The sequence below is a fragment of the Orbicella faveolata genome, unplaced genomic scaffold (genome assembly GCF_042242905.1).
Source record: "Orbicella faveolata isolate gen_17 unplaced genomic scaffold, um_ofav_v1 contig_3, whole genome shotgun sequence".
Classification (NCBI taxonomy): domain Eukaryota; kingdom Metazoa; phylum Cnidaria; class Anthozoa; order Scleractinia; family Merulinidae; genus Orbicella; species Orbicella faveolata.
The window spans coordinates 3966772-3992874 of NW_028301558.1; the positions used below are offsets into that span (position 1 = coordinate 3966772).

Consider the following 26103-nt stretch of genomic DNA (forward strand, 5'->3'; position numbering starts at 1 on the left):
ATTAATGATGTTAGAGTTAATGGTGTCAGCAGTCGAGAAAAATATCTTCCCAACTGTTACTAAGCAACGGAGCAAACCTTGGACCTGTCAGTCAAGCAATCATGGTAGTTCCACTCTCAACTATGACTGGCTGAAAAAACGTCCTGAAAGATATACTGACCAATCGGAAAAGAGCTCTCTATGTTAAGCAAATAGAAATAAAGTGAGTTATGAACGCGCGTTCTCGATTAAAAGTCTGGTTTCTTCTACTACTTAAGACCATCACGGGTTGGAACAAAAATCAATAGGGGTCGAGTCGTTTGCATCGCGATTCCGCCTTCATTTATCTGGGACGAGTGATTATCATTTAAATACCAACAAACTGCACACACTCAAACCACGTGAAAACAGCGACCAACATCAGACATGACATCAGCGAAAATGTACCAACGAAGAAAGGACTCGCATACAACAGGACTTCCAAAAAAACTTTTTCTCTTTGACAACCACTAACAGGTGTTTGATCGAAATTAAGAATTTCGAGTTACCACGTTACTTTTCTTTGCTTCCTTCTATATATTTTAATGAGTTCAAAGATATCTTGGTGCCACTGATCACCCAAAATATACCTGTTACGTTATTCACAACAACCATTTGGATATAAAGCGCAAAGCACCGGAAAAACGTTGCAATACTGTACGCAGTTCTGTGTGCAATGCTGTACCGTGGGTGTGGGACTTTAAAACTCTTTCAAGCTGTACGATCCTGTTGAAAACTAAGTTCTATTGTGTTATTTTACAAAACAGTACACGACGGCAGAAGAAGTTCAAACGTCCACTTCTCAAGTTCAGCTCAATGTTCGTGAAAGTCAGCTTTCCTTCTGCTAATGTTTGGTGAGGACTCGTCAGTTATGGCAGCACAGCGTCAAACTTCAGTCCGGTCTTGGCTTTAGAACTGTTCTTTTCTAAAACACATGGCAGTCGAATATTTAACTCCTTCTTTTTTTCTTGCGCGGAGATTCGTGCTTACTGCTCGATTTCTTTCTCTTCTTTGTTTCCGGTTCATCTTGTCCCTTTTCGCGGTCGGCTGAGAACGGAAACAACGCGTATCAGAATGGTGAATCTTCTCTACGTTACCTTGGTTGTTTACCATTTACACGGAGAAATCGTCAACGGTTTGTGAAAATGGTAAGCAAAAATGCCTGATGGAAAGTTCCGTTCGGATTGGCCATTTACCATTTTCTCAAAAAACCCCAATTTACCGAAACAGACTGACGAATTTGACCTAATCCTAATTCCATGACGGCGGTGAAGAATTGCAAACGTAAGCATATTTTCCATTCAAATATTTCGGTTGGAACTTTTGGACTACCTTTCAAGACGTTCTGTTTATTTTGAAAATTCTTCGTTCGGTCGAACCAAAATTATCTTACCATTTACATTCTGACCGAAATTTTTCGGTAAATGGTAAACAGCCCTTTGGTTCATAAGAGCTCTAATCTATATTTACATTTAGCAACGCTGGACATTTTCACACTAGAGAGTGAGACAACAAAATCAGACAAATAACGTCTCACAAAAATTCTTTCCGAAGAACTTCGTTTCTTCAGGTTGTAATGTGAATACACCGCATCGAAAAAGTCAAAAGCAAAGCGCACGTGACACGTCTGCACTTTACATTCGGTGCACTACCAACAACGCAAAGCAAAGCTAGATGTCACATACAAATTAACTGCAATATCTTCACCTCTTGCAGCCTCTTCTTCCAGCTCGGACCAGTCTTTTCCGCTTTCCTCTTCGCTTCCCATCTCCTCCTCGAATTCTGCAAGAATAAAAATGAGAAACAGTCATCAGCAATTAACCGTAGTGCCAGTGTTGTTCTCTGTAATGAGGAGAAAACCACAGAATTTGTTCCTGTGTATCCACACAAAGAGAAAAGAATGGAAATAAAATCATGTCGAATCCTCAGTGTTTCAGCCAGAAAATTTTACTTGAGGGCCAAAGTGGCTCCTGAACATCTTTTTTTGGGGCCAATTTTTTAGGAAAGGGGCCAATAAACTGAAAGCTACAGAGGGAAAAAATGCATCAGGGTATCAAGGAAAATAGAGCAGTTTATTAGGATCTATGATAAAATTTAATAGTAAGTGCTTTTTGAAGTGTTTCTACTCAATTAAGTTTCTTTTGAATCAGATGCTAGTATGAAGGATCCGTGCATTACAAGAGACCAATCCTTAGGCATACATGACGCAGTCAATGATCAAGGGTTTGCAATGCATTATAGGGCGATTTCAAACACGGTCAGCCATTTGGAAGTTTTCCGATGTGAGAAGAATCAATACAGCAAAGCAAAAGGACGGACTGACCTCTTTTCTTATGTTGAATGTTTTAGAAGCAAAGATCTTTCAATATGATTTCCTAGAAGGACATAATGTGTGACAAAATAAACGTCACTGATCGTCAACACAGAGAAATGTAGTCACCATTATGCCGTATTATGGCGACTAACCCAGAATTTTTGGTCGCCAAAGATGAAATGTTAGTTGCATTGGCGACCGTATCGATCACAATTTCGAGTCCTGGGATGGCTTTTGAAATATTATGCCTGTGTTACGCCTGCAGTCTTGTAAAACAAAAAGGCCAAATTGGCCCTTTTTTCGTTTTTCTGGGGGCTAGCTCTGATTGCAACGCGGGATTCCCGCAATGGCGCACTCTGGCCGAAACACTGATCTTAGTTCCAATACCCTTACAATTCAACCCTTATAATCCAATTCAATTTTAGGTCAAGAAAATCACTTTTACTCTCCTTTCCTCAGATCTACAACAGGCACACTCCTACCCCCTGGTGAGTGACGAGTCTCCTTACCCGACCCCTCCTCGCTCGTCTCTGTTTCTGAAGAGTATTCCTCTTGCGAAGATTCCTCTTCTTCATCTGAGCCTGATGGCGCGTACTCGCTTTCTACTTCATCCTCACTGTCTCCTGCTTCGTCACCCTAAAAATGATAGGCAATTCCTCCATGAGTAAATGAAAGCAAAAAGATGAAAGAGGAAGCAGAGGTAGAGGACGGGAGCGAAGGGAGGGAAGGGAGACGTAGTTAGAGAGGAAAGAGGGACGAGTTAGGGAGGGGGGTGGGGAGAGAGAGTTAGGGAGGGAGGGAGAGACGGAAAGCCATCGAGCAGAAATTTAATATGTAATTGTTTATTACGCTGTACAAAGTGTTCTAAGTTTCTTAAAAGTCTGTGGGTGAAACCCAAGCATGTGACCATTCAAATGAACGCCACTGAGCAGTTCTTCCATGTTACTGTTTATTATACTATACAAGGCTAGCTGGTCCTTAATGAGTCTATAGATGAACCCCAAGTGTGTGACCATTCAAATAAAAGCTATTATGCAGTTCGTTCATGCGGTACTGTTTATCACGCTGTTCAAGGTGGTTCTAACTTTGAAGTCTGTGGATGAAACCCTTGTGTTATATAAGACAGTCGCAGTTATCGCAACAGAAACTTACGCTGCTGTCTGGATCCAAGAAACTCCATCCACCATTCTCAATAAACGCTTCAGGATCCTCGTTAATCGTCTTCATGATCTTGGCCCAGTTCAAGCTCTGGATACCTTCCGTGTATTTAATATCACATGAACTGAAGAGTACAGAGAAAGAGAAAATTGACAGTTAGACAAGTTAATAGTGCAACTTTGAAAAGACTGATCTGATTGATCTGGTCAAGGGAAGTTTACAATAAGTAATTTGATTAGCTTCCTTAAAGGAGCTACGTCACGGTTTGCGGATCTTGTAAAGTTTAGGCTAAATTTTCAAGTTCGTTGTTTATAATCCGTGTCAATCTTCTCCATCCTTTGCCATCCTTGTTCCTCTATGGTTTATTATTATCTCTTTGGTGTTTTTCTATCATGGTAAACCACTATTTTCAGGCGATTTTGTACGTGGCCAAAATAACTGAAAATACCATGACTGAGCTCCTTTGAACACTGTCAAAACATAATGACTACATTTAACACTTAACCCTTTGAATACCAACTACGCATATATATACGTAATTAATGGTCGTGCTCTTTGTACCACTTGTGACGTCATCAATTTAAATGTCATCAGATATTCTTGATAAGCAGATAGCAGTGCTAGGCTAGCCCTTTCCGCACAATGGTCAGGTTTAGATATCGACGACATTCCGACGTCGCAAATCGAAAAACAACGTTATCAGTTTTGGTGCAAAAACGGTGGTAATATGATCCATAACGCCTGTGATTGATCAAGGTCCATTTCTAGGCTTCGCCCGTAATTAACATCCAACTTTTCACTGCAGCCAGAAAGAACATACAATGCAAAAGGTAGCCAGTGTAAAAGAGCCGAGAAAAACAGAAAGGAAAGGGCCAACAAAAGAAATTGAGAACGGTTAATGGCCAAAAAAAAGTAGTCCAAATTGTGGCTTATGCGCATGCCCGTTTTGCTCAGTTTCGTGCCTAATCCTCGAAAAATCTCTCCTTTTAGTAAAAAAGCTTTTTAAGCAAAACTTAGGCTTATTTAGCGTCATGGCAGCTAAAAAACCTGACTAAACGTTTAAAAACGGTCGTTTTTGGCGAAAGTTTGGTATTCAAAGGGTTAATGACTGATCCCGAGGGGAACAGTGAATTTTGTTTCCCGAGAATCTCAATGTTTCCCGAGGCGAAGTCGAGGGAAACAAAATTCACTGTTCCCTAAGGGACCAGTCATTAAGTGATTTATTATATGGCAAAACAAATGGGTCAGACCGGTGGAAAACAAATAATCTCTTTATTGACAAATGACGTGCAACAGCGGTCAACACTTCACGGGTAACAGTGAACTGTTTCCCGTTTGACGTAATAGTTTTCATGATGTTGCCCCCTCATGGCATTTGGCGGGAAATAGTTTCATTGTTAGATGTCATGTGACCATGAACTAGCCAATGAATGGGCGCGCTGTAGTGGGAGAAACAGCAAACAAAGCTACTTACTTTAACCAGTCTTTGACGGAATCAAGCGACGTCATCGGTATGGCGTTCACGTGTTCCACTTTACGTTTGTAGTCTTTGAACACAAACACCATGTCGAAATTCTTGAGATGAAACTACAAGAAACAGAAAAAAATTAAAAAAAAAAAAAAAAACGCGGCGAAAGAAAACGGAATTTCGTCTCCTCTTTCTCCCACGCCTTAACAATAAAGCTGGTGCAGCCAACCAAAACCAAGAAAACTATGGCGGAGCAATTCGATTCAGCGTTAATTCGACCGTTAGTGTACAAAATTTAAAGAGTAATAGGTCTAGAAACTCGGAAACAAAAAGCTCTCTCATCAACACCAACTAAACAGCGTACTCTGTAAGGCTAATATTGGATGCTTAAACAGTTCATATTTAAATATTGGAAGCAGCGCTTATGAGGATAGAAGCGAAAACACTGCAGATGGGGGCGGCGTCTTTCATTTGAGGGGAAGCTTATTGGAAGCAGAGCGCTAATTCGAGTTATTATGGTTGACTAAAAATTAACTCATCACATTTTTATTCACTTAGGTTTCGATTTGACAAATATCTTTAGTTTTTACCTGCACACGTTCAAAGTGAACGAGTTCTACTTCATCCAAAGTAATAATAAACGTCGGCTGTGAAAGAAAACGAGCCAATATTAGTCACTGCCAACGTTGGACATGAGTTTAATTACCGTAGTAAGTTCCATTCATGCTTTCCTACTGCGCCGAAATACCTGTTCTGTGATGTTCACTAAACAATGCGTTGTCGGTTGTAGTAATACTGTACTCCGAGAAGGGACACCCGAAAACCTGAGGACAAAAAATAAAATAAAATGAAAAAAAAGTTACTATATGACAAACTTGATCAAGTTTTTTAAAAACAACTGTGCCGCAAGATATCTTAATTCTAGTGGGTCAGAGGGGAGGAGAGGGAAATAACAGGGGGGGGGGGATAATAGAGGGGGGAGGGTAAAAGCAACAGTTTCCCCTCAGAATCCTGTCATCGATCGTGAATTGACAAAACCCTGTTTGCATTAGATGCGGAGATTAGGAACACGATGCAGTTATTCACCCTTGCTAAGGGTAAGGGATACTGTTTTCTTGCTTGTCGACCCAATAGAGCTTCATTTAACTGAAAACTAACAAAAGACAAAACTGACAAAACCAAAAAATGCTAAATGAGAGAGAGACGACAACTTTCATTTCATTCTGCAAACGTGAAGACTTGTTTCGCCTCCAACATGTTAAAACCACGTTTAAACTCCCATTTTCTACTTTGGATATTTGGTTTACCCAAACACAGTACTCAAGAATAACAGTTAGCAAAGTAATTGTAACGAGGCTTTTCAACACAGGTGGAGTCGTCCTAAGAAAAGCATCTCACTAGTAAAAGATACCACAACATTGTGTAACACGTATGTCTAGGATTGCACGTGAAACTCGATTCTCAGGATATTTCAGCATTTTAAAGATTTCAAATCTCTTCTATTGACTCACCCAAGATCCCTGAAAGGAACATCAAACTCCACTTGCCCGTGTGTTATTCCCTCTACCTTGTCGATGAAATTCTTGAAGACTGACTTTAACCTTTGCCTTAACTCCCTTTCGGCCTGTAAATGTGTTCAAAAAAAGTTCAAATGTTGCTGTTTATAGTGGTCAACGGGCTTGACTACACCTAGCTAGTTCACAGGCATGCCACATAAACTGAAAGAAACAAGTATACCAACTGTACATAGTAGGTTTAAAACTCCCAACTGGCGTGAGGCAGGCCAGTTGTCGTCCGTAATGATATATAAACCAAAAAAAAAACAAGCTCTATAATAGGGGACTTCAGCTAGAAGAAGTGGCATCGTTATTTTCATTGCTAAAGCATGTCCGTGTCAGTGAAGAAACAATCAGAAGTCTTAGCTTTTACTTTCAATCGAAATAAAACCAATGGAAATTAAGAAATGGGGGAATGGGACTTCTGTGTATCAGGACTTCGCGTCAAAGGCTCAACGTCTGCGTCTTCTCGAGCTAAAACAATGAAACATAACAAATTACCTGTTCTGCTTGGAGATCGTCTCTGTCATGCATGTGTTGATGTTTTCCTAAGTCTGTTGTGATTTCACCAACCTGCAGAACAAAGAACACAGTTAGATGATAAAGAAAGATGTATTTGACAAACATATCAAGGTTTGCATGAAGTCAGTATTCCATGCACTGTAGAAATGTTAGACAGTTCGGTTGAACTTACTTCTGTGTAAAACTGGATGTCTCTGTATTTCTTCTTCCCAATGATTATAGGATGCTGAATATGGGAAAAACATAACATGGTTAGTATTTACAGTCTGTTTGAGTCGTCACACAACGCTGCGTGACCTGCAGATACGAAAGGCAGCAACTATAAAAGCGTAGCGTGACTAGTGTTTTAGTGGTTTTTCCCTGCCCTGTCCATCTTTACACCATCTATACAACAACGGCTAAAATTTAAATAACTCTAATAAAACTATTGGTGAAATCAAGATAGAAAAAATAGTGTGAGCAGCAAGGTTTTGTTAAAAAAATCGGCACAAACCACAAAAAAGAAGTCTTTCACGTCTTTGAGCGGTTTTCAATTGAGTGTCGTAAGTCCAAACAACAGTAACCACTCTAGCCAATCACAAAGGACAGACAATACAGTGAACCAATCAAAACTCGAAGGAATAACATGTAGCTGACGCAAAGCGCGGGAAAACGTTTGCGAACGAACCACGATTGCTTCTGGTTTTACTTCTGATTGGATGAAAAAGTGGCGCCAGTTTTTTAAGCCTATCATGTAGTTGATATAGCTAACTCAAATGAGACCCGCTCTATAGCTGTACCTTACACTAAATAGTCGAGGTTTTTACTTTAATTAACAGAACTAGTGTTAGCAGACCGAGTGATTTAGTCTTCAAAGAACCAATACAGTGAAAAATAACAAACCTTCAAGTGGAAATGAAGCAGGATGATCATTTCTCCATCACAGGGCTAATACACAGAGGAAAATACAAAAAGTTACCCACAATTCAGGCGTAGTTACCGTAATAGAAAAGCTGGAAGCGTGTTCTACGAGAATAGCACATTGTCTTTGTCAAAACATGTGGTTGGCGCCGCAATTCTTAGCTTTTCACCGCTTTTCCAAACACTAGGGACTTTAAGTTATGGCACGGCTAGGCTGTAGTACGGCGGCAGATAGGGAAGAGCACTTCCAGTGACGTCATGACGCGCGTACCAGTACGGCTTTCCCGCCGTAGCCTTGCTTTCTACTACGGGAAAGTGCCTGGTTTCACGTACTCTTCACGACGTGAGTATAAGCCTGTTGTTTACATTTCATTTTAACACTTTTCTTCACTGTTTGAACAACCTAGTTTGAAGGTAAAGTTCTCAATCATAAAAATCAATTCTAAGATCGTTGTTTCTTTGTCATTTGTACAGAAAATTTGAACGATTTTAACACCTACCGCGAGATGAACAGTTCAGTCATATTAGTATCGGGCCGAACAGCCGTAGATAAGAAAGCATCCTATGTCCTAATCTGAGCTATAATTGCTTATTACTGTTCAAAATGTATTTCATTATAATGGAAAGTTTTGTATTTTCGGGCTTATCACGTAATCCTTTAACGAACAACCTGTCCGTGTTGAAATCGAGCTTTTTATATCAGTGTTTATATTTTGTTTTGTGCTTGGAATTACAGGCGGTTCTATCAAGTTCTAAAAGGTATCGCAGTTCTGGAAGATGTAAGACGGATACAGGAGAAAGAAATCATTGTCATTAATCAAGCCTATTTCGTATGAAAGTAGAATAATCTCTGGTTTCCTTGAAAGTAGTCATTTTTGTTAAGACACGTAGAGACCGCACATACCGTTGCCGTACAGCAAAATCTCATCATTTGAGTTTGGCGGGTAAAACACCGTTGTCAGCCGAGTCCCTCACGGCCAAAGTAGCCGTTGTAGCACCTCGCCGTAGCGTATCTTAAAGTCCCTAATATCACTGACATAGGTACTTACTGCCGTTACACCAAAACTTGGGCAAAATGATTTAATGGATTAGACCGAAATTAATGCCCTTTCCACCTCAGGCCAATTAAGATCTGCCGAGTTTATGTCATTCATTGTTCTTACAATTTCTACGACAGTTCAGCTGGTCTTGCGTTCGCTATTTTTTTTCCTTGTATGAATGAGTCTTTTACATTTAATTAACACTCACTTCTATACAAAAGGAGAAATGAGTTATTTATTTACCTGAAAGAACGCATGTTTTACATTCCCGTACAAGATGTCGACATGTTCTCCACGGTACATCCCGAACCTAAAACCTTTGGAGAAAGATTCAAAACGAAGTTTTATGTTTGGTACGAACTTAAAGACAATTTAAGTCTGAAGAGCAATCAAAACGCTCTTGAAATCAATTCATCAGACTACACGCATTTTTAACATATCATTTTTATGCAGCGTACTTACCATTCGTGTGCGCTTCTAAAGTTCCCTGATGAAGAAAACAGAATTAGAAAATCTTAGTTAACGCAAAACAAATTTATCTTATCGCAGTCTGTGAAGTCCTTACATTAACATAGAAACAACGTCAACCTTTAGTTCCATTACTGTTGACATTACTGCGCCTTTCAATAACATGCGGGCTCTAAAATTCAAAGCTTAACCGATAAATACGTTTTTCGCTACCGTCAGTCGAATGTTCGGTGGCTCATTCCAGCTTCCGACTACTGCCCAGCACTGTTTCGTTGTCTGAACTGAGCTCAACGATTTGATTACCGTACGCTCGGCAGTAGTCGGAAGCTGGGAGGAGCCGAACATTTGATCGACGGTAGCAAAAAAACGTATCTGTCGGTTGAGCTTTGAATTTTAGAGTCCGCATGTTGAAAGGCGCAGTATAACACGACATTAAAACGTGTGGTGATTGCCCTACAATGAATACATTTACAAAGGGAAAATTTACCAATGAAATGAAAGCCGTATGATTAGCTAAAACCCTTCATGTTTAACCAATCCCAGCGACTTAGTCACGTGATTTTCCCCGCGCTATCCAGTCGTCGCAAGTTTTGGTTCAAGTTCTGTTAGCTTGCAGGTACATGTACATGTCTAGCAATACACGTTTAGGGCCTAACCTTTCCAATTTTGTAGAGGAAAGAAGAAACAAGAAGCAAGTCGATGTGTTAGAAGTAACAGCTATTCCGTATAAAGGCCTTACCGGTGATCTTCTTTGTGTGATACTCGGTCTGATGTACAAGTCTTTCAGTTTGGGATTTCCTTTGTTTGGGTTTAAAATAAGGTTACCTTGCTGTACAACGCCCTGCATAAAGGAAAAGAAATTAAAGGACACAAACATTACCAAGGATGTACATGTTGTCCAGATGTACTACCAGTTTCTCGCAAGTAGCATTAAGACTGATGTACAGAAACAAGAAAGGAGAAGTAACTTTCTGAGCTGGAGATATTTACTGGATATTCACTACAGACCTGTCTCTCTTTCTCTTCAGCCTCTCTCGTTTTAAATTTTTTCTGTACTTCTTTAATCAATCGAAACGCCGTGCTTAGATTGTAGGCTGGCGGCTGAGATGCTCCATGGGGTTTGGTGTTTGAACTTCGGTAGTTACTGTGGAAGAAGGCAATCGAACAAATAAGAAAACAAACAAACTTTCAACAATAGCTACTGATACAAATTAACGGCAAATGTTCAGAACGACGTTGACAGAGTGAAAACTTACACTTCTTTCACAAAGGTGGCCTCAGGTTGTGCGAAGAGACTTCCTTCAGAACGACCTACAGCACTGGAAAAAAATTGTGTACAGTACGATGAGAACCTTAAAATATTCTGGACAACCTCATACCCCTTTCAGAGGATGAGAAGATGACAGGGACAATATTGTGGCTACAACATTCACGTTCGCACGTTAAAGGAGAATTGTCACGAGTTATGAGGCATTTTTTTGAGAAGTACGAAATCACCTTAAAATTGAAGGAAATCTCAAAATAATACTTTCCTAATTATAAGTTTGAAAAACACCAAGGAGGTAATACTAAACCAAAACGGAACGATGATGGATAAGGATGGCGAAGATTAACACGGACTGCAAACAAAGAACTTGGAAAACTTACGCTAAACTTTTCAAGATTTACGAACCGTGACGTAGCTTCTTTAATTGCATGGAATTTATCGATCATGACAAAGAAAACGTGTTTTTTTTTGTTTGTTTGTTTGTTTGTTTGTTTGTTTTTTGCGTGACACAACCGAAGTTTGACACCTTTAGACGTGCAACTTTAGGAAGGGACTTATTACCAACGAGGTGGCACTACACAGTGACAATTATCCGTCCTTGCTGCTTCATGGGATGCATAACGCCTCATTCTGCGACAGGGAAAGGCAAATTTCCCTGGAATTTTGTGGTAATAAAATTTTATCTGTTTCAATCTAAACCACCTCTCCAAAAATTAATTTTTATTTTCTTACCTTCCTGGACAAAACAAATTAATTCGAAGGTAGGTATATCCCCCTTCATCACTCGAGCTGATATTCTGAAAGAGCAAAATGAAAACAGGTCATGGTCAAATCCTTATGCACTGACAAACTTGATGCCTCAAAGTTTTCTGAATTCCCCATCATCTATGGATGTACTTTGGCGGTCAGTTACTATTGGCTACCTTGCACCCCTACAATCTTACAGACTTACACTACTTTTTCCTTTCCCTAAGAAACGTCTAAGAGGTCGAGATACTAGGGTTCAACTCTATCACCAAATCCTCAGAATTAACATGAAAGCAAATTAATATATATACCTACCTTGATGGTTGATATGTGAAATGGAGTAGCCACACCAAACAGTGGCAAAACAACTGCTTCATATTTCTTGTCTGAAAGGAAAGAAAAAGTGGGTAATGAAAACCGAAGAAAAATGCAGCATACAAATTAATTTACAAAACGTAACTGTGAAAAAGGAATTATGGTAGGATACGGCATATAATGCTCTTTGGAGACTAACTTACCAACAAATATTTTGTGTTCTCTGACATCATTTTCTCTTGGAACTAAGGATGGATGTTTGTAGGCAACATTGGATGGCTTCACTCTGAATGGAAATTGGGTATAAAATTCTTAAATGCCACATTTCTTAACAGCCCACAAACAACGGTACAAAAGGTACCTACAATCTCGGACAGAATAAAATAAGAAATAAAACCACCCCAAATCAATGATGAACTTGTGCTACAACCAAACTGCGCCATTTTTTCCACCATTGAAATGGGGGGAACGGGGGTCTTAATTTTTCATTTATTTTGTCCAAGATTGTAGCTTATCTAGCTCTCTGCACGCACTGCAGGCCGATGGTGATAGAGAATAATTATTTTTAATTGACTTACATTATAGGAGTGCAATGCGTGCAGTCAGTATTGTAAAGTGTGCGGCTGCGGACCTCTCCATTAGGGTCATAACATGATGGTTGTAACAGGTTTTCCCTAACTTTCAAATGCTGTTATTGAAGCTCACTTGCAATACAAAAAACTGAAAAACAAAAAAATCTCCTAAAGTCTGAAAAGATTATTACTTACTTAGCAACAGCTTCTGTATCACCTTTTGACTCCAGAAGACGTCTCTGCAATAATGACAAGTGCGAGTTAACACAGATATAAAGAGAAGTTCCATTTCAATAGGGGAATTGAGGCTTACATCTGACAAGCACATGTAAAAGTTAAAACAACTGGTTTACAACATCATCTACTGGCCAAAAACAATTTAAATGGCACCAAATTGTTGTAGCAAACTGTGCTTGTGTCATATAAAAATTAGATAATTTTTATGCCTTTCATTATTGGCCATTGTCTATGGCTACAATCATTGTAGGATTTCAAAACATCTATCAAATCCTGACCACTTATTAATGTCATCCACAACAATTATTATTGCCAGCAAATTATTAACACTGGATGGATTGACAGGAAACAACTCAAGATGTCCATGTACATGTAGACAAAGTTGTAGTACAGTCTCAAATAATTGGCCTTAAGACTAAACTGGCCCTAACACTACCTACCATCACATGTAAAGGTATGCAGTGCCTAGCTCTTTGCATGAATATGGAAATATGGAAATAGCTGCAGTTGCATTACGTAAAGGTCTGAAGTTTAAACTTTTACTTTCTGGCCTTAAGTTTAGGATCCCTTATTACTTGGGTTCTTACGTGTACGCAGAGGCGGTGAGCAGATCAGCAAAATCACTAACAAAGTACAACAAAGGAGAACTGTAGTCACACAAACCTTTGCCTCTTCATGCAATTGTTCTTTGAGCTCCAGTTGATGTTTCTTTCTTCTTTCCTCTGCTGTCATCTCAGTCTGCACAGTAGCAAAATATGATCACTCATGACAAATGCCAAGTCAAAAAATATATGTACATGTATCTCACTTACAAAATAAAATCTGAATTTAACATAATTTATCCCTGAAGAATCTACATGTATGGAACTTCACAGTTGAAGCTGTACATTTATGAATTGCATGCAAATAATAATTATTAAATTGAAAAGATAAGATTACTTTGCACTGTTATGAAGACAATACATTCAGATCATGACAATCAAATTTTCAGTCGTTTAATAGCTGGTTGGACCTTTAATATTTATTTTAAGTTGTACAAGTAAGTAAAGTATGTTTAGTTTACAGTGCAAAAGTAATGATTTTAAAATCTACAATGTACCTTTAGGCATAATTTTTTTCTACAAGCGAGTTCAGCAAAAAATAGTGACAGGTTGTGAAAGATGATGACTAGATGTTTACCTTGCTCATTTATTTTTGCACAGATTATTATTTTTAATACGTGCTCTTTAAGATTCCCATAATTTATAAATTTTTAGAAATATTAGCGTATTTTCTATTTATGACCCTTGATTACAATGTCTACGATTTCATGTTTGTTAAATGTATTCTAACTTAGTTATTTATGGTAATCAATTACACTGTAAAAGGCTTACAGTGGTTCCTGAAGTTCTCTGCTCAGAGTACTGCAGAAAAATAAACATGTTATAGAAATAAGAGAGGTTGTCAGAAAGTGATTGCAGCATGTTTTTATTGTTAGAAATGCAATTAAAAAATGGTACTCAACAAGATTATAGTCACCCTACTATTTTATTTCAAAGGCATTTTAAGCACATGCAACATGTATGGCAGAAAGAACACCACAAAAAAAAACTACTCTCAGTTAAGTATACTGTTAAGGAGCTTAATGCAAATATGTTATTCCAATGATTTCAAATTAAGTTTAGTTTCTGTTCTTCATATGGTTCAAATTGAAGATTAGTCCTGAAGGAAATTGTATTCTTTCTAATTCTACAGTAAGGAATGGGTCAACTGTTATTATTACTCTAGGGCTAAACTTAATGAGTATTTTGTAGGGTGCATATACTCCAAAAAGGACTAAAATGATGATCACACAAAGTGTGACCTTCAAAGATGTCATTAACATTTGAAGCTGGCTACATAATGAAAGTACTGCGCAGTCATAGATCCTCAACTGGTGCTGCCTTCTTATGGCCGCTCTCAAGCATTAGAGTTTGTGGTCACTCCAGTTGCATGCACTTGTAATAGTCTGATACCAGTTATTAATGACAACCCTGGACTCTGCCTCAAGATACATTGTTTAGTCAACTGGTTTTGGTAATCTATTAGTAGTTTTCAGATAAGCTGCAGGACTTGGCCAGGTACACTTTATTCAATCAGGTGGTCAGGTACAGCTGTAGCTAAGGGTAAAAGTGGTGTAACTTCAGTGGTTACTGGTAAGACTACTTACTCTTGTTCTGCTCTCAAGTAGTGCTCCTTTCCCTTCTCGACCCAAGAGCAGGTCTTCTTCAGCCTATATTGAAACAAAAAGTAATATTTATCTTTGAAGGTACCAGTTTATAATGAGACGTTATAATTGTTTCCTTTGACTTTCTTATTGTCATTGTTATGGTCATCATCCATGCCACTCGTACATCAATAAACTGAAAACCTGGCTAAGCTTAAGACTATCATTTAAAAGTCTCACAGTAACAGCAAGTTGTTGCCTAAACTATACAGTTACTGTACCTCTCCATTTTCTTGCTGATCTTCTCCTTCATCTTCTTCATCCTTCATAAACAAGGAAAAACACAGTGATCAATCACATTCATTTCACAAGCTAAATATTAATCTACAAAAACATGTGGTATGAGCGATATATAAAGGGTTAAACAATAATTATTATTGTGTTACCATAAATATATCACTCACACTACATGCATCTAAGTAGCAGTCAACCAACCTTGAGAAAGATACCGATGTTTGTGATCTTTTTCTTGGCAACAGTGAGTAATGTGGCTGGTGAATCCTAAAAGGAGAAACAAAGCTTATGAGACTGACATTCAATTTTCAATTCATTTACATACATTCTCTAACATGCCTTTGTATGGAACTAAAAAAAATTGTTGCATTCTTAAAATTCAATAGGAAACTTGTATATGCAGGCAGTAGGAAATAGTTGACATGCCCAAGTGCATTGTTAAGAGAAAAGAGTTAGTACTGCATGTACATCTCGAAGCACGATGTGCAGTTGAGTGCTTCTTGTACTTCTCCGGTGTTCTTAAAATTCCTAAATACTTAATATATATATATATATATATATATATATATATCTATCTCAACAATATCAAGGAGCAAGGTGGCTATTTCTTTACTTTTACAAAAATGTCCAGGAAATTATGCACAATCAGACTTGTGGCATAGGCTGCATGCATTATAATGTACGTAACTCAATAAGCACACACAGCATAAGCAGGATGCATCATGGTGCCCAGTGCATGCTGCTCCTTGAACATGTTATAATACTTCTCAACTGCATTTTGGTTGTATGCATGGTTATGAAATGTGACAAATAATTATCAGCAGGCAGCTCATTTGAATCTTAGTATACAGCCTACCTCGTTGACTAACACTGTGTCTCCGATAAACAGTGCATAGTTCTTGCTCTCACTATCATCAGCACTCTCATTAACCAGGCCTGAAAAACCTGCATTGATATTGAAAACCATCCCTAAAGACAACCAAACACATTGATTATTTCATGAATTGTCTTGCTAGACTCTCAGAACTCTCAGTGAAAAGAGACACACATGTAAGATAGTTGGGAAAGGGGTTGAAGTAATTTTCATGAACTCAAAGCAGAGACAGCTACCATTTAAACATGTTTGTACCTTGGTTATAAACCTGACACCTTACACACAAATAGCCACTACATGTACATATAAAACCTGCTTAAGTGACATATTTTTTGGTTATTATATGAAAACAGACTGATGCAGAAATACTTGTTCCGTGGTTTGTTTGTAATCTCACCTTTCTTTGCTACATGGTTGTTTTTTGAGGTTATTAGTAATGAGCCTTCTCTAAATTCAATTCCCATTCCAAAACTGAAAAGAGAGAGCATTATCATCAACAAAACTCTAATTTTAGTATTGATACGACAGAGACAGAAAGCACAAAGTTGTAGATCTTTGTTCCTTTTCTTACCCAACATTTTTCACAAAATTAGCTTGAAAATCAGGTTTCTCTTTGGTAACATGTTCAAGGGCAGCATTGTAAACATCACAAAGCTTCACTCCTGAAAATAACAATTTCAAATTAAGAGTGTTTCCTTAACAGTCTTGAAGTTGCACCATTTAGACAAAGTAGATCAAGGTATATTGAAAGCAATAACATCAATAATGATTAATAATATAATTTATTTAAATTACTCACCATGTCTTAACTTGTCCAAAATTATATCGAAAGTTCCCAGCAGAAGATCATAGTTGTCTTGCTGCTCCTGAATAAATGAAAAATTAGATTAAATAAATAAATAAATAAATAATGCAATTATATTTTTAATTCTACATGTCTCGTGGGGGCTTTAAGAGCGGCTTACGTCTTAAAGCAGATCGCATGATTCTTGACATAGCGGGCAAAAATATTTCACAATCAGAGTCAAGTCCCTTGAAATTACAGTAAAAAAAACTAGAAGCGAAGACAGTCAAGGAGAGGGAGTGAGGCACAGAGAGAGGAAGTTGGAGGGAGGGTAGAAGAATGGCAACCTCAGGGTTTACCTGTGATGGTTCGTACAACATTGTTCTGACAATGTTGGAACAATAGAACTTGTAACGAACACCAAGTGAACAGATAATTGTACCATAGTGTAGCTTCTCTTCATTGCTAAAGGAAATGGAAACACAAGAACAAATAAACTGTCAATTAAAGTTACTGTCACCATTTTACCAGTGTGAGACATAATGCATGACCATCAAACTTGTAGTTTAATAAAACCTTACACTGAACATGTCCGTCAATTTGATAGGTTGATGTACCGGTATTTTTGCTACACATACATGTATGCATTTTCTGTCAAAATGTCTCTTATTGAGCAAGCAATACATGTATTTATCAGCTAGTGAAATGGTCCTTGGGTTGTAAAACAAACCAGTTATTGGCCTGCATCTCCGAGCTTGGTTGGTGTTTATTTATTTCCAGTTTGATTTACCCTAATGTCAGTGTATGTACCAGACCACCATTGATCGAGTTTTGAACTTCATAGTTTGTACAGGTAGCTACCTAAGAAATCAGTTACAGTAAAGTACACGTGGTACAACAACTTTTCATATGGAGACCAGGCTGTCTATGCGAGGTGTATTGGCCTAATGGTTAGTGCAATGGACTCCAGATTGAGTAGTCCGGGTTCAAGCCTTGGCCAAGCCAATCATGAGAAAATGTAGGGTGCCTTTCACTGAACTGTTACACTGAACATACAGTGAAAATAACAAACTCTGTACACTGTACCTCTTAGTCATAAACATGCATCTGCAAAAAGTAAAATTCCCCACCTGACTGTGCTAAACTTGAGTGTGAATTTTCCCCCACTCTGCACAATGGGAGAGTAGCACATCTCAACCTGTAAAGAGAAATAATAGCCAAGATAACAGTAATTATACTTGTAGAGAAAAACAGTGCTTTCAAAAACACCACACAAGAGCCAGAACTCAGGCAGTCACTCTCTCGAGAATCTCCAGCGCTAATATTTTTTCAGAAATTGGTCCTTAGAGGAAGTTGTTATAAGCTTCTCCTACTGCTCTCTGATGAGTGCTAGAAAAAGGCAGCTGCCCAGTTAAAATCTAATATTGAGAACACTGTAAGCATTGTTGTCACCACAAGGTGGCTCCAAGCCACCAACAGGGATCAAAGTCATAAATTAATTAATTATTAAACTAATTAATTAGGAAACCACTTGTAAAATTAATGGTAAATGACATGAAAGAAACTCCCAAATTGAAAACTGAAAGAAAAGTGTGGAGATAAAGAGGAAAACTATACTGTAGCAGACTGATCATGAAAAAAAAAATCATATAAAAACATAGTAAATCACAAAAATTTGGACATAAACTAAATGTTGAAAAAATTCAAATGCGAGAATAGAAAAATTAATCATTAACAAGTCTGTTTCTCACTTGGTCAGCATCCATGCCAGGTTGTAAAAATTTCTTGGACTCCAAAGCTCCTTCTATTCCATCTGCAATTTTAGAATGCTTGACTCGCTACAAAATAATCACCACACAACTGTATACATTACAACAAACAAACAAACAAACAAAAAAACGAACAAAATATATATGTCCAATGTACAATTGTTGCTATAACAACTACATCATAAGGTATCACCTAGGCCTCTAAATTACGTAGGATTGGACATTTTAGGTTTTCTCCAATCTTCAATACTGCCACCTTGCCAAAAAGCATAACTATCTTTCTCCAGCCAATTTACATACACATGTACCTAATTAGCATAACTGAACAAATCAAAATTTTAAAAAATGGGAGAATGTGATAAACATTTGCTCAATTAGAAGTAAATCTATTTTGCTACTACCTTCAACAGCAATACCTTGGATTTCAATTTAAACATGACATTTCTTATTAAAAGCATCAAATTTACATCAGCATGTTTGTCAATTATCGCCTGTCTTGCTACCTGGCAGTTTTTGAATGATTTATACAATACCACACCTTTTCATCATCTACAATTTCCATGATTTGCTTCTTGAAGTATTTAACAAAAATATCTGAAGAAACGTGTGCAGCTTTCTACAGGAGAAAGAATGATACATGTATTATGTACAATTTTTGTACGAGGAACTTCACTCGTGCAATAGAAATTTCATTAATGCTTACTGTAAAATTATGCAAGTGTTGGTCATATTTAATGATTGGTAGAGAAAACAAGATGACTTCTTAGTGTTTTATGATGCTTAATTTGTGTACAGGCTTGCAGCTCACTGTAAAAATGTTGTTCGCTCACTACCTTGACATAGGTAAGTTCATGTTCCTCTCTTACGGACATAACATAAGCTACAGCACTGCTGATATCAACCTGCAAAACATGAAAGAATTCTCATCATTAGGCACCAAACACCTCACTAGGTAATGTTTTGTGCAGCATACCTAACAATTTTTTTGCAAAGTTGTGAAGCATGTTACACCAACTTGCTTACTGAACACACCCACTGAGGCAATTAGACATGTATCAAAAATTGGTTCTACAGCAATTTCCTCAGTCAAGAAAATATAAAATGACTTATACAGTTTTTTTTAATTTTCTGCAGAAATATGTTTTATGTTTGGTGGTTTGCTGACCTTCTCAAATGATTCTTTCTCAAATGCAGTCTTCCATTCATCCAGAAATTGTCCCTGGAAATTATCTTTCACAAAAACACCCACTGTCTTCCCCTATAAAAACAGAGGAGAAAAACAAAATCTTATGTTACTTTGACAGTTATAAACTTGAATATAACTGCAAACATTTCAAACAAGTTAATGTTTTTCAACCCAGTTTAATTTCCTTTAATTGGAAGCAAGAGTCCGTGACCAATAACTTATTAGACCAACAAATATGGGAAAAATTGCAACAATTGCTTGTGTAGCCAAATACATTGTAGAGATGAAAGTGGAGTTCAGGTGAAGACAAAATAATAAACAAAATCCTGTTGTAGTATGGGTTGGAGTACTATGGTAAAATGTCGAGGGGAATCCTGGTAGGAGAAGGGTGGGGTTACATGTAGGGGCTGAGAGGGTAGGGTAGCATGAGGGAGTGAGGGGGGTGGGTGGGGAGCATGTGGAAAAAAAATACAATAAACTTGTTTGAAAAACTTAAAGCAGAGATAAAAAATTAAACCACAATATATGTCAAACAAATGTATGCATAAGAATCAGTGTACATGTAACCATATATTACATTTGTGTACTTGTGCAAAGAAAAGCAAATTTTAGCAGCTCCCATTGGTACATGTAATTGCATCTTGTACAAGTATGCCCAGGGCTCAACACTAACTTTTCAACTTACTAGCCAAGTGGCTAGTGACTACTTAGATGTTACTAGCCAAAAGCATTTTTTCACTAGCCAAGCGTTGAGGTTGGCTACTTTGTTACATGAAATTTTCACGACACGTTTATTTCCCAATTTGGGGGTGCACATATTTTGCGACACTTAAGTTCACGATTTTGCAAAACTTTGTATTTTGAAGCACTTCAACTTTGCGTTTTTGAGTAACACAAAATGTGTTTGCTTTGCAATGTTACTTAAACATGTCTGTGAATTTAGTAAACTGACTTTATTAAAGGTAGAATAACGTCAAAAGTAACAAAGACGCAATGACGGGACTATATGTCAACAGTAACATAATGTGTTATGTTCCTGACACTTACTTATTCATGTCACTTCAATTTCGCAATTTCTTTTAAATCGCGAAATTCGCAAAAATGTGTCGCGAAAATTTCAGGTAGGTCCAATAACAGCAGAATGCACTAACAAGACTTGAAAGCACAACGCAAACGACTCTCTTTAATACATATTAATGTTGCAGTTCCTAGGGAGTAATGCTTTAATTATCCCAACAAACACAAGCAATAAACACGTGTTCTATGGCGTAAAGGGGGGAACACCGCTCCGCAATTGGCGTGACAGACGAACTTCCATTGCGTGACCAAATGCCAAACTTATCTCCCCAGCAGTTAATTCTGCACTGGATCGGACAAGTCGGCGAGGTCAAAAGCTTGCGCGTCCTAGTAGCGTAACTCTAAACAGCACTACGAGCTGACCTCCGGTCAGCATCATGCTAGAGTGTAGACAGTTCTCAAGCCTTACTTATCTCCCCAGCACTACGAGCCGACTCCGCCGGCACGTGCTGGATCGGACAAGAAGAGGCATAAAAGAGCATTACATAGCGCCACTAAATTAGCGAAAACGAAGCTTGGGGAAGTCGCTGCAAGACTTAACCGATAGCGTGGCACGAGAGGTGAACCCCAGTTTATTATTTATATTAATGAACAACGACAATAAACCTCCAAAGGGAGTGAAGGGTGGGAGTTACAATTTCGAGGGCTAACTAAAAGTTACAGTAGTGATATAACGAGCAAATGATGCTTAAGTCCAAGCTAAGCCTTTTTTATAGGTAGACTGATGTCTAGGTTTAAACCAATATAAAATCGTGTACCATGAAACGTACAGAGTCCATGCGGCCTTGAACGAAACAAGAATGGGGCTATTTAAAAGACTAGCCATACAAAAAGCATGATATTGTTAAACCGGACGTTGTTGCAACATGTATTCGTGAAAGGCTATTGTGAATATTGTTTAGACTAGACAAGAAAGACTTCTATAATGTTCTAACGTGTAACAATTCTATTGCGTTACGTTTAACAACAGTAAGCTAGTGACTGTACGTAAATAGCGTCACGCTCCATTAACTGCGCTTTAACGATTGACTTTAAAGCTTTAATGTTGGTAATTATACTGTACTTAAACTAGTTTCAAAAAAGTTCCAGTTCCTGAAAAGACTTTCAGGACTCTGTTTTTCCCTGAGACTTCCTTGGAAAAATGTCGAGATTCCCAAGACATCACTGTAAAAATTATTGAGACTTCTTTAGAGACAGGTGCCGTAGAAATGTTTCAAAAGCAAAACAACTTTCTGTAAACTGTCGCTCACGAAATTACACTGCTAAAAACGGCTGATTTAAATGTCGGAGGAAATAAATCTTTCTCATCCAATTATTTCTGTAGTGGTAAGTTTGTAAGTATGCATACAACGACAAATCCCCCATATTTTGTTACGCTAGATGAAAAGTTATCCCTTACAGTTCCACACTATTTTGCAGATGAAAAAAATTCGTAACCAAAACAGAGCACTGATGTGTGCTTTCAGAAAATGCTGTCTAGTTTGTCAAAAATTTCTTTCAACAAAATTAACATGTTCAGTTCCCCGTTTATGTACCACACAGGGAAAAGTAGACATACGTGTTGAACAGCACATGCCCAGTACCATGATATGTCCACAATGAAATTCTGACATTGTTTCCAAGAACAGTATAAATTTTGTGTTTGTCTTCCTTGAAGAAGACAAACTAGTTCAGCCAATTTCATTTTGTTGACTAGCCAAAGTGGCTAGTGGAAATCGAAAACCTACTAGCCAAAACTAAATTTCTACTAGTCTCAGGCTAGTTGGCTACAGTTAGTGTCGAGCCCTGATGCCACAGTGTCTGATTGAAGTCAACAAGAAGGCAACACCAACTAACTACAACAGGATTGTTGTCCTGTATTGGCAAAATTTCCCACCATGTTGACTGAATTCCTAAAAAAGCCTGAAATTCTTGTACACATGCATGACAGACACAATCACAAAATTTAGTATTTTAAAATAATAATTATAATAATCCTACTTAGGTAATAAGAGCAATCTTTATATTCTGTATGAGTTCATACTTACAGATTTACTATCCTTCATGGCATCAACAAGCTTCTGGAAATTCTCCTTGTCTTGGTCAGTCTACAAACAAGATAAAAGTTGTCTGCATTAAGAGAAAACAAGATGAATACAAACATTTGCACTTCACTTCATAACATCTCTAAATAAACAGAAGTACAATGTTTCCATTTGTAACTGTTCCTCACCTTGTCTCTCAGGTGTAGTTGTATTGATGGAGAAAGGCTTGCCTTCTTTTGCATGTCTTGTAATGGCCTCAGAAAGTCAATTTTCTTTTTACTTGCTAAGAAGTGAACTGATGATTCACAGAGCACTGTCACGGTGTCAGCCAGTTCATAACCAAACAGCCATTGCTGAAGGGGAACAAAATTCAATATAATTATGTAAATTAGTAATTCTTTTACTTGCAAAATGAAAATCTTCCTTCTCCTAACTGGTAATTAAGGCTATTTGTTATACCCCTAAACTCAAATATGTATTTTCGATTGGAGCAGAACATGTCACGTGTCCCAGGTCAAAACTCACTAACTCCCTAGGGCGAACAAAAAAGTGCTCCTCAAAACTGCGGCAGATTTGCCGTGCCAGCCGCCATCAAGAAAATAGGTTTTTTTGCAGTTTTTTTTTCTATTTTTGAGCTGGGAGGTATAACAAAACACTTTCTGACTGACTCCACAGGAAACAGTGAGTTTTGTACCCCTGCCCCCGCCACCAACCAATGTTCCCCTTGGCTTTGCCTCAGAAAACATTGAGGATCTCAGAGAAACAAAACTCACTGTTTCCCTTGGGACCAGTCATTAAGTGGTTAATAACTTATATAATTATGTAACTGATAATTAGGAAAAGGTTTCTTATACGTGTAACATTGCATGTAATTATGAAAACTTCATGGTATATCATTTGCTCAAAAGGGTAGATGTGTTGTTCACTTGCCTGAATTGGCGATGTCTTATTCTATTTACCTCTCATCTTGACAATGAAAATTGTGGTGAAATTGTTTGGGCGAATTTAGACAGTACAACTTGAACCTGCAACAAGCTTACAACACCATGACATAACTGCTTCCAGCAGGTATATTTTGCTGGTTGCAAGTTGAAATTTAATTATAACTGGAAAACCGCTGACACTTAAAAGCAACTTACAGGTGGTAGACTTACCATGACTGTTACATGACGATGTTTGCAATCGCTCAGCAAGGTGGCTGCCACGTAAGTGCCAAACTGGCTGAAGCGATGGGAGGAGAGTATATTCTTATGATTTTAAGCCTGCAATGAATTATTGTTTTTGTAGAAACATCTGAAATATCATCTGAATTTGGTTTCTTTCCCGTGAGTACCAAAATGAAAGCACACTGAGCTTATGCTAGTATATTATGTCGGTTAAAATCTTATATTATTTCATTTCTTTATTTATTTGCTTCATTTGTGATGACCATCTTCTGTTGTTGAGGAAAGACCCGAGCCAAATCTGGAATCGATGGAAACATCTGTGGAGCGCCCATCCAGATGGCTTTGAAGAGATTTCACTGGTCTCAGAGTGACGACTGATAGTACTTATAGCGGATCAATTGTGTTTTCGCTATGTGAAAGAGGCGAACTACTTTATGTAAGAACCCCTGATGAGTATATAGGTTATCAATTATTTCTAGTGCCAGTGGTTTTCCAGTTATAATAAAATTTCAACCCGCAACCTGCAAAATATACCCGCTGAACTGCTTCTTGCAAATCGAACCTACACTTCGCTTACAATTCTTATGTACAACACAAAAAATGTTGCACTGTAGGAGTTTTCATATAGTCTCAAATAATATTATACGATGAACAATTTGTACCCAGCTTTTGCATGATGTTAGCAGTGTATTCTACAAAGTTGTCCTGTCCAAATAGGTCCCAAGAAGACATTGCAAGTTAGTAAATCCTGAGAATTATTAGTTTTCTAGAGGCAGTAAGTAAGATGAAAAGATTCTGTAAGACTATCAAAACATTTTCTACTAGAGAACTGGGTACTGTTGGGCTGTTATATATCAGGTCTTCTTGTCTGGAATGTTGGGTAGGCCATGGTATTTGACAGGGATATAAAGCACATCATGCTTTTCTAACTGGCCAAAGAAACTGTATACTTGTTTTATTCCCCCAGCCCTGCAGAAAACTGACCACTTGCATTGGCCTACACCCTATACAAAGTACCATATTCCTAGTTAGCGAGGAGGGGTGGGGGTGGGGGTGGACTGGGACTGCATGAATAATACTAGTATATTACTGAAATTGTTTAACTTCTTACTAACCAAGTAAAAGGGCTGAACGGGGGAATTTGGCCCGAGGTCATGTCATGGTCATACAGACCTCGCTGTATTCAGTTTGTTCAAAAACAACTCAGGGTCAAAATTCCCCAGTATGCCTTGCACAAGCTCAGCTAGCAAGTAGTTTATATGACACAACGCAAAAAATGGTCCGTATAGCAAAATTCTCACCAAGAAAGAACCAATCAGAACGCTTGGAGAGTACCTTGCCATATAATATAGGATTTATTCACAAAGTAAATAAATGTTGATTTATGCTCCTAAATTTAAAGTCAGAAATGAACAATCAACCCCAATTATTTGTATTAAAACATCAACTGAAGAATCAAGACATCAAGTATAAGAAAATAAATACATCAACGCGCAAAATTAATACACCCATTTCATTCGCCACTCTAGAATGTACGTCATGTACAATGTAATTAAATGATCGACATTCCATGCCCCTTGCCATGTGACCGTCAAAACCAATATTGCGTTGAAATGGTTTACCTGTATTGCCGTCGATTTACTGTAAATAACATCTTCATCTTGTCCCACTGCAATCACAACAGCGTCAACGCTTGGAAATGCAGCTCCATTGTCTTCCGTCGTTTCCTCTTTCTGAAATTCGTATGTAAGCTTAGTTATTTGCCGTACGTAAGAAATCTAAGACTTCGCACGAAGTGCAACTACCCACTTTCCCTCCCAAAAACGGTACGAAATTTTTACCTTCCAGGCGTCGTAAATCCTTTTGATTCGTCGAAAAAAAGCGTCTTTGTCGAGGGAGATTTTTGAGGCCGCCATACTTTCTTGGTCGAAGTAAGCTACATTGGCAAAATGTTCGAACACAGACACTCAAAATGGCGGGAATAAAGCTCTTCTCCGTGACGTCAGGGACATTTTGACCAATCAAAATAGCGCTTATACTTAAATTTTGGGAGACTGACTGCTGACCGTCAAAATTTTGCGGTGATTCCACCTGGACCGGATTGACCGGATGTGTGATATGATGAAGAGTGATCATGAACGACACGAAATGTCTTGTACAAA

The 26103-nt window shown here is 38.0% G+C and overlaps 1 protein-coding gene and 1 long non-coding RNA gene across 4 annotated transcripts in view; one reads left to right on the top strand and one right to left on the bottom strand.

Moving 5' to 3' along the window:
- Window positions 1-457: 457 nt before the first annotated feature.
- LOC110051700 (FACT complex subunit SPT16-like) lies at window positions 458-25939 on the bottom strand. Of its 2 annotated transcripts, XM_089297874.1 has the most exons (39): window positions 25783-25939; window positions 25564-25674; window positions 22964-23128; window positions 22779-22838; window positions 19654-19746; window positions 19322-19390; window positions 19027-19104; window positions 18471-18557; window positions 17850-17917; window positions 17079-17184; window positions 16735-16801; window positions 16507-16597; window positions 16333-16406; window positions 15918-16030; window positions 15263-15328; window positions 15049-15090; window positions 14771-14833; window positions 13956-13985; window positions 13246-13320; window positions 12541-12584; window positions 11977-12059; window positions 11774-11844; window positions 11444-11508; window positions 10701-10763; window positions 10453-10588; window positions 10184-10285; window positions 9439-9463; window positions 9220-9293; window positions 7919-7963; window positions 7209-7262; window positions 7016-7087; window positions 6470-6582; window positions 5707-5782; window positions 5549-5605; window positions 4965-5077; window positions 3485-3614; window positions 2842-2968; window positions 1726-1800; window positions 458-1065 (listed from the first exon to the last, which is right to left on the bottom strand). In XM_089297874.1, exons 1-39 carry the CDS (start codon window positions 25855-25857, stop codon window positions 968-970), a joined length of 3156 nt encoding a protein of 1051 aa, XP_089154000.1. In that variant the 5' UTR covers window positions 25858-25939; the 3' UTR covers window positions 458-967. The 2 variants fall into 2 exon arrangements, with proteins under 2 accessions (XP_089154000.1, XP_089154002.1); XM_089297876.1 differs by lacking the exon at window positions 13956-13985.
- LOC149106108 (uncharacterized) overlaps window positions 25885-26103 on the top strand; it is an 86755-nt gene continuing 86536 nt past the window's right edge. The window contains exon 1 of one of the 2 annotated variants that reach the window (XR_016209733.1): window positions 25885-26103. This is a non-coding gene — a long non-coding RNA (uncharacterized LOC149106108). The other variant, XR_016209732.1, reaches the window with a different exon arrangement.